Raw genomic sequence first — 8,011 nt, 5'->3', positions numbered from 1 at the left:
GTTTTGTTGCCATTGAAATAGTTAATTGTATTTCTACTCCATCCAATCTCTACATTCAAACTGTTGCTCATCCATCTTACTGAAGTAGTCCTCTAGACCGTATGTCTTCCCTACCAGACTGGCCTAATTATTATCTAGATGCTCCTTATCATCTATTGTTGGTATGTTTACCTTTGATGTTAGAGGATCTAGTTCTGTTAGGTCTTTTGGCAACAATGGTGGTTGAATTTCACCCAACCTAGTTGGTTGTACTTTGTGTGGTGGAATTTTCTCCTTTGAACAATACTATAACTAGAGGTTCTTATTTTATGTTGATTGGATGAGGATGCTTTATAGGTCTTGAAATAGAGAGAAAAACACTGCTAAGGTTGGGAAAGGTTAGGTTAGAAGAGAACTGGAAACTCTGAAGAATTGCTAAGTCAAGAAGAAGATAAAGGTCCCTAAAAACTGGAAAAAGGAAAAACCTCCACTTAGGCTCTAGTTCCCTTACTTGTAGAAGTAGGGAAGCAAGCTACATGCATGAGAATGCACATTTCAGAATATTCTTGGCCTTAACCAGCATGCGGGAGGCAGATCCCAACTTTCTTTCCTTGGTGGAATGTGTCCAAAGGGACTATAGGTTTATTGTTAGGCCACATTTCTTTTATTGTTATCCTAAAGCAAAGTTCGTTGCTAATGTTTCATGATTGATGTAGTACGACATTCAAACCAATTGAGTAAACATTTACAAAGTTGGTTTTCAAACACCCATCTTAATACATATAGGAGGAAAGTAGTATTTGATATGGGAGACTATATTTGGGCCATTTTGACAGAGGAACGCCCACCGGTTGGGCAATGTGGAAAATTAGCACCAAGGAAGGTTGGACCATACAAGATAATTGAAGTCATAAATGAGAATGTTTACAGATCAAAGCTACCCAGCCATATACATATATGATGTTTTCAATGTCAAACACTTGGTACCGTATGTTGGCGATTAGTCAAATGATGATTTGAATCCAATGACAGATCTTCCCAACCTAGGGAGGATGATGCAGTACAGGAGAAGACCAATAAGTTATTTGCAAGTTGGGACTACTCCAAAACACATAAGAAGCTCAAATGATGTCATTAATCCAACCAAGTAATCAATTACCAAGAAAGCACCAGCACAAAATTTCCATTTTAGTTTGAATTTACCAAGCTGTCAGCATAGGACTTCTACTCTAGTTCATAATTACCAAATTAGTATTATATTATGATATCCGAATTTTTGTTCAATTAGGATTTTCTTTTTGAAAAGTTTTAGTATGTTTCTATTATGGAGTGTTTTCATAGATTATGAAGCTTTCTTGTATGAGACATAAGGGTGTATGTCTATATAAAGAGTAGCTAAGGGAAGACTAAGAGAGTTCTTTTTTATATTGAATTTTCTCTTAATTATTCAGTAAAAAATTCTTCTTCCTATTAGTTCGACTTCTGTTCTATTTTTTGAAGCTTTTCTCAACGTGTTTCGTTTCCATACTACACCAATGACTGATAATAGGTAAAAATTTCGATGCATGTTCATTAATTAGTGTGATAAATATACAAAATTCTCCATTTTTTATTTATTAAACTATTTATTTTTTCATAAGATGAATATAACATTTTTTTACAAAGATTTTGCACTTTTTTCTAATTAATTTTTATATTTCTAAATATTTTATAATCTTCTTTATGATTTTTGATGCATGAGTCAACCCACTGAAACTGGATGGTTGCGTTGAAGTAGTGATCCTGAAGTCGGAGGTAAAGTGTCTCCATTTTCAGGTTGTTTCTTAAAACATTATGAAAAAGAAACATTCAAGCTTGTACTCCATCTAGAGTTTTAGAGCGTTTTACAAACTTTAATGACTAATTTGGGTTGTGTTTGGTTGCATTGCCACATCTACTTGCAACAAGACAATTGTTTCTTCAATACAACACTTGGTACCACTGTTGTTTCTTCAGGAATCCTCAAATTAGGTGTTTCTACTATTTGTGGATTAATTCATTATTTAATATGATGTGATAAGACAATTTCTTAAAAATTTGCATCGACGAACCTAAAGCGTTACAAGTAAAAGTGGCAATAATACCAAACACAACCTTAGTAGCCCACACCAAGATTGACCATCAATTTGGTATGGCGTTAAAACATAATTGGCTAGATTCTCAGCTAGATGTCTAAATCAGCGATTGTTGAGAATTTGCTGCTTCTAGAGCAAAAAAGTTGTGCATGAACACAGAATTTAGAACTTCAATTCCTTTGGAACAAGTGAACATTCTACCTAATTTATTCTTTTTGGACACGCATGGGGGATAAAAATTAAGACCAAAGTGTAAAAATTAATACATCTTCACTCTTTTTGGAGGAACTAGAACTTATATTTCTGGAGAAGAAAAAGTAAAAACTGAACAAAAAAAAAAAAAAAAAAACATATACATGTACACTTGGGACAAATAAATTAAATGTATTTCACCTGTATTTTGTTTTTTTTTTCTGTAAATGTATTCCAACCATTAATGCTTGCTTATATAAATTAGTTTACTGCACTGCACAACCTCCTTATCTCCCCCAAGGAGCCTGTGAGAGGATTGATATCGCCCATCTTTATCATGGCAGATGCAAAATCTGATTTAAAAGTATTAGGTCTCTTGCTATATTCAGTGACAATGCTGTCTGTGGATCCTCCGCTGAAGAGAACTTGATCAGAATGAAGGAGACCCTTTCTCTGGATCAGATTCTTGAAGTAGTTATTGTCAAAAGAGTTGGGTGTGACCAAATCTAGAGGGGCCAAATTGCCATCCCCTGAGGCGTCAGTAGGACAACGACGTTTCCTTGTGCTTGCAAAGCCAGCATCAATGTCACTAGAATTATCATATATCCGGCCTCGGAATGTCAGGCAGCTTGCTTGTCCTATGGTGTGAGAACCTGAGAGGGCAACCATATCTCTTGCACTGAGACCCTTCTTAGCAAACTGGCCGATAAGTGTGTCAAGGCTTGCTGTAAAGCTCGGAAGGTCGCTGTTAGCTAGGTCTGGGCTTGCAGTGGTGGAGTCTCTTCTTCCAAGCTTCACTGTCCACGATGGGCCTCCCACCTGAATTAATTTTCAGAAATATATATGAATGACTGAATCTAGATCATCGTTTAGTAGTGACTACTCATTCAAACGTCCTTACGGGAGAAAATTATTGTAAAGATAAAGAGCATAATTTTAGTACTCACAGCGACAGATGCATCCCGTGCGGCAACAGCAAGGATGTCTGCACATGAGACAACACCGGGACAGATGCTCTCCACCTGAGCTTTCGCCCTGTCTATGACTTGATAACCTCTTGCTGAGTTATGATTAGGGAGAGCATTCTTCTCGCTTCTGATTGAAGAAGAATCGTCAAGTAAAATTGATGCATCGCAACCCTGGAAAATGGTCATCACAAGGTTCAGAGAAATTAAGAACTTACCATGCTTAATTGGGAGAATAAAGAAAGAACGTAAGGGAACAATATATCACAAGTACCTGAACAAAGCAGTCGTGGAAATGACGGCGAATGAGTGATGCAGCCATTCGCCTCTCCGTTGAGACAGCGGATCGAATGACAGTTCTGATGGTGTTAAGTGCACTCGGACACGAATTATCATAGAAGGAAGGCGTCAACTGTGCTTGAGTTGGTGTGATTGGCCATACCAAAAACATGGTAACAACGATACAAGATAGGGAGAATCCCGAAGCTCCTCTTGTACCCATATCTACCAACCCAATCTTTCTCTCTCTCTCTCTCAAGCAAGAGATGGCACAAATGAAAGTACTGGAGAAATAGTAGGCAAATGCTTCGTCTCAAGCAGTTAATGAATGTATAGAAACGATATACAAAACAAGAACGAAATGCAATGAGCAAGAACAAATGCAAAGCTCATTTTATAGGCAGAGCATGCACGTAGTAGTTTTTCAGGGTGGCTGATGACCTGGTCTGGAGTCGGCTAACGCGTTATTACTTATTATCAAAGGTTGTTGAATTTCTTTTGCATGACTCATTCAGCCATTCTCTTAACTTACCCTCATTAATTACCGATCATGTAACTCAACGCCGATGTGAGACGATCTCAATTTGTCTCTTCTTTCTCATATTTGTTTCTTGAAATTTAAGTTCAAGTTCAGAATTAATATATTAGAATTGACAAGTTTGGAAAGTCAAAAAGCCAAAAACGTGTATTCAACGCTGACAGCTGCGCAAGACGGTGCCGTTTTATTGGTGGAAAGAGAGGACGTGGAAGATCCACCCATCAGTGGCATGAGATGACATCTTCTGCCAACAAAACATTTTCCAAACCTGGCCATTTGATCCGTTACCCTGTTTGACCAGTGCTCTGTAGGCTGTGTTTGTTTGCAATGCAAATAAATTTGTATTGATTCGAAACTCTGATGGTGCAAATAAATTTTAAATTTTAATTTATTTTATGTAATTGCATTACAGATGAAGTAAATTAAGACAAGAATAAAATAAAATCTAAAATAAAATTAAATAAGAATTTATATTTCTTTCATTTGCACTCCCATGCATTTGTATTAGTGAAAATAAAATAGCACTGCAACCAAATGCAGCTGTAGCGTTCCCGTTAGGTTTCAGGAAAACCCAAAATTCTGGGGATGGGGTGGAATTTGTCCACCCTGCACTAGGCCGACCCAGATCCATCCTGACTATAGTATATAATTCTTAATGTATATTATATTATATTTATATAATACGTACAATATTAAATTAATAAATATATTATATTATACTATATTGCATATATTACAAAATATAATATAGTTTTAGGTAAATTAAAAAAATAAAAAAAAATACATTTATAAGTAGGAATGACTGGAATAGGGGCCGCCAGGGTCAATTCGGGGATCTCCATTTTCTAAGAAAGGAAGATGGGGTTGAGATTTCTAGCCCTGATGATGGGTGAGAATGGGGCAACTATTTGAACCAAGGCAGAGAATTAGAGATCACATCTCTCCTCACAAGGGGCCACCCGAATATCTCTCACAGCCCCTTGAGGGGAGGAGATGTGAACTCAGAGAACTATATAGCCTTATAGGGCATGCAAAACCCGGCTTCGAACGCCCAACCCTGTAGCCGGGCAAGTAAAAATCCCCGTTAAATTAGCTTATCTGGAACCCTTCAAAGTAGCTGAACCAGCTTTAGCTTCCAGCTAAGCCCTTCATAAAATGCACCAGATCAATGCCGATGGTAGCATGTTGGGCTAAACCATTCATCGTATGTCATGTCAAGGCTTAAAGAGTGGTGTACATCGTACAAATCCTCATGAGAACCGGACATTACTGAATTAATCACGTATGCCACGTCATCCCGAAGTCTGGATCCACATGTATATATGTGACATTGTGTATGTATCTTGCTTAACCAGTATTAATATCTATAAAACTGTTGACGATTGGGACTCGAATGAGCCCTGCATTAAACGACAGAAAGACAAAAATGTGGTTGGCAAGCCTAGGCTTAGCTATCCATCAAAAGTCAAAAGTCAAATTAACGCTGGTTTGAGTCGCTTTCTAAAAAGGGTACACTCGTTTGAGGGTAAGTGTATGCGAGTCCCTCGACAAAGACGTGAAAGATAAACATCAATCAATGGATAATCTTTTGGGTCGTGTATTGTCTTCATAAATTTGCATTGATTATTATTATTATTATTATTATTAGATTAATTTCAATTATTTCTTGTGAATTTTTATTATATTTTAAATTATTTGTAAAAAGAGCCTTAAGACATTTACATTTGTGAACAACAAAGTATTACTTTTCGTTTATGAATTGTTAATTAAATAAATATGCATTATTTCATATGGATTTTAAATTAAAAATACTCTTAAAATTAATAATGTTTTATTCATTTTAAATAGAATCTAAATTTTAATAATGAATTTTAAATTAATAACTTTTGTTATCTTTAGTATTTATATTATTTTAATTAAATTTTTTGTGGATTTTAAAGTTTATTAATTATTAATTTCATTAATTTCTCTATTCTTCCAGTGCTTTCATAGATGAAATGGTCTCATGGTTTAACTAATTGACTAAGTGTACCCTTACTGTTTGAAATTTGACTAACACTACCCCTACTATTTCTGACAATTGTCTAAGTCTTACCAATGTCGTTAAACATGGACAAAAAATTCTAAAATATCCATTTTACCCTTTAACTCAAACATTTGATTGATCAATAAAATTACCTTTTTATCCCTCATTTTACCATTTAACTCATTGTAGCTGCCGCCGATCTCTACTCGAAGGAAACAGTACAACATCAGTTGTCGTTAATCTCTAGAAGCATACTTGCTGGCATTGGAGCCAATTTGCCTTGCGGTCTGAACCTAAAATCTCTCACCAAAATACCAAGAAACTCATCCATGATTTGTCAGTTTCTTTCAGCTTCCCCAAATCTTGGCGCAATTGAGATGGGAGGGGAGGATCCAAATGAGACATTCCGATTCTCAGAGTGCTAATTAGGGTGAAGCAAGGTGGGGGATTTATGGAACGCCATTCGATCTCAAGTGATGTGATTTGTGATGAAGGTAGAACAAGAAAAGGTGGACCAGAGATTGAGGATGCATCCGGCGAGCCTAGCCCCTTGCTTCAGTTGATGAGTCAAAAATTGAGGATGCAGCTAGTGATCGAAGGAGTTGTACTATAAGCTAATGGACCAAAGATCGAGGATGTAGCCAGCGAGCCCAACCCCCTTGCTTTTGTTGATGCACCAAAGATAAAGGATGCAATCGATGAGCCCATCCCCCTTTCTTTAGACGTCGACTGCTGCTATTACCTGAAAATCGAAAATGAAGAGAAAAATGAACCAAATCTTAGATCTTAGTATCTATCAGATCTCAGGAGATGCCGGTCTGGCCCCTTTCTCTCTCTCCTTCTCCTTCTTCTTCTTCCCCTTGTTCTCTCTCCCATGTTTCATCACCGCCGTTAGCAACAGACCCCTGCAGCTCCACCCTTCTCTCTCTCTCCCCTTCTTCTTCCCCTTCGTTCTCTCTCCCCTGTCGATCTGTTTCATCTCCTTTAACTTTGACCACAATAAGGGGATGAGGCCTCTATGTCTGTGGATGAACTTGGAGAAAGATGCTGATACAGAAGTCGATGATCGATGTTGCAGAGAGACGATGACATCACTATAACATGGTTGAAGCTCATTTCCAAGGATTCATCAACCCATGAACCACCCCTACCATAAATCAGACATACGAGGGTCAGGGGGAAGATTTCAGCTAATTGTTGGCACTGCCCTCAACCTTCAGGTACAGTGCGGCGATTGACTAAGATGGAGATGACTGTAGGAAGATAGAGGGAAGAGAGAGAGGTTAGAGGAGGAAGGGGGTGTCGGGTCAAGAGGAAAGGGATGAGGGTAAAATTAGGTTTTAAAAAATTTTAAGCATTACATGGTATCACATATGTACGGATTTTGACGAAATATTAACAAATGCTAATCGTAAAGATAGAACTAGACAATTGTCACAAACAACAAGGGTAGCGTTGGTCAATTTTCAAACTTCAAACAATAAGGATTCATTTAATTGAATCAATTATCACAACGATAGTTTAACAAATTTACCCATTTTGGTATCACTGAGGAAGGGCTAGCTTTTGTATGAGTGTTGGGAAGTTAGATGGTAATAGTAGCAATAGGTCTGTTCACGGATCGGGTTGGGTTGGTTTACTGCTATTTTTCTAACCGACACGACCTGATCGAGTTGCCTGAAAATGAAACCGAAACCGACCTTATCGGTTTGAGTCGGTTTGAGTGCTTAAATTGAGGGCTAAGGGAGTAAGGGCGGACCAAGTTATAAGTTACCAAGAAAAGAGAAAGTCAAATTGTGTTAGAAAAAGAAGACTAAAATTTGGAATTTTTAAGAAGGCTTCTAATCTAAGTAAAAAAGACACTTAATTCTAATTACCTATTTGGTGTAAAGGACCTTAGATAATAAGATCATTTCTT

General features: G+C 37.2%; 1 protein-coding gene across 1 annotated transcript; it reads right to left on the bottom strand.

Annotated features, from left to right (window-relative positions):
- Positions 1 to 2,380: 2,380 nt before the first annotated feature.
- Positions 2,381 to 3,766, bottom strand: LOC148855580 (lignin-forming anionic peroxidase-like). Its single transcript, XM_088986673.1, has 3 exons — positions 3,525 to 3,766; positions 3,233 to 3,424; positions 2,381 to 3,104 (listed from the first exon to the last, which is right to left on the bottom strand). The coding sequence occupies exons 1-3, from the start codon at positions 3,750 to 3,752 to the stop codon at positions 2,547 to 2,549; spliced, it is 978 nt and encodes a 325-aa protein (XP_088842799.1). The 5' UTR covers positions 3,753 to 3,766; the 3' UTR covers positions 2,381 to 2,546.
- Between the last annotated feature and the right edge of the window lie 4,245 nt (positions 3,767 to 8,011).

Source organism: Nelumbo lutea, chromosome 4, assembly GCF_056320005.1.
Source record: "Nelumbo lutea isolate HS-2025 chromosome 4, American lotus-T2T, whole genome shotgun sequence".
Lineage (NCBI taxonomy): Eukaryota > Viridiplantae > Streptophyta > Magnoliopsida > Proteales > Nelumbonaceae > Nelumbo > Nelumbo lutea.
Note: the sequence above shows the minus strand (reverse complement) of the source record. Positions and strands in the feature narration are given on the sequence as shown.

Excerpts from the sequence above, each read along its gene's own strand:
- LOC148855580 (XM_088986673.1), bottom strand. The coding sequence starts at position 3,752 with ATGGGTACAAGAGGAGCTTCGGGATTCTCCCTATCTTGTATCGTTGTT. Across the intron at positions 3,425-3,524 it reads TCCACGACTGCTTTGTTCAG|GGTTGCGATGCATCAATTTT; the intron begins GTACTTGTGATA and ends ACCATTTTCCAG. Across the intron at positions 3,105-3,232 it reads CACGGGATGCATCTGTCGCT|GTGGGAGGCCCATCGTGGAC; the intron begins GTGAGTACTAAA and ends AAATTAATTCAG.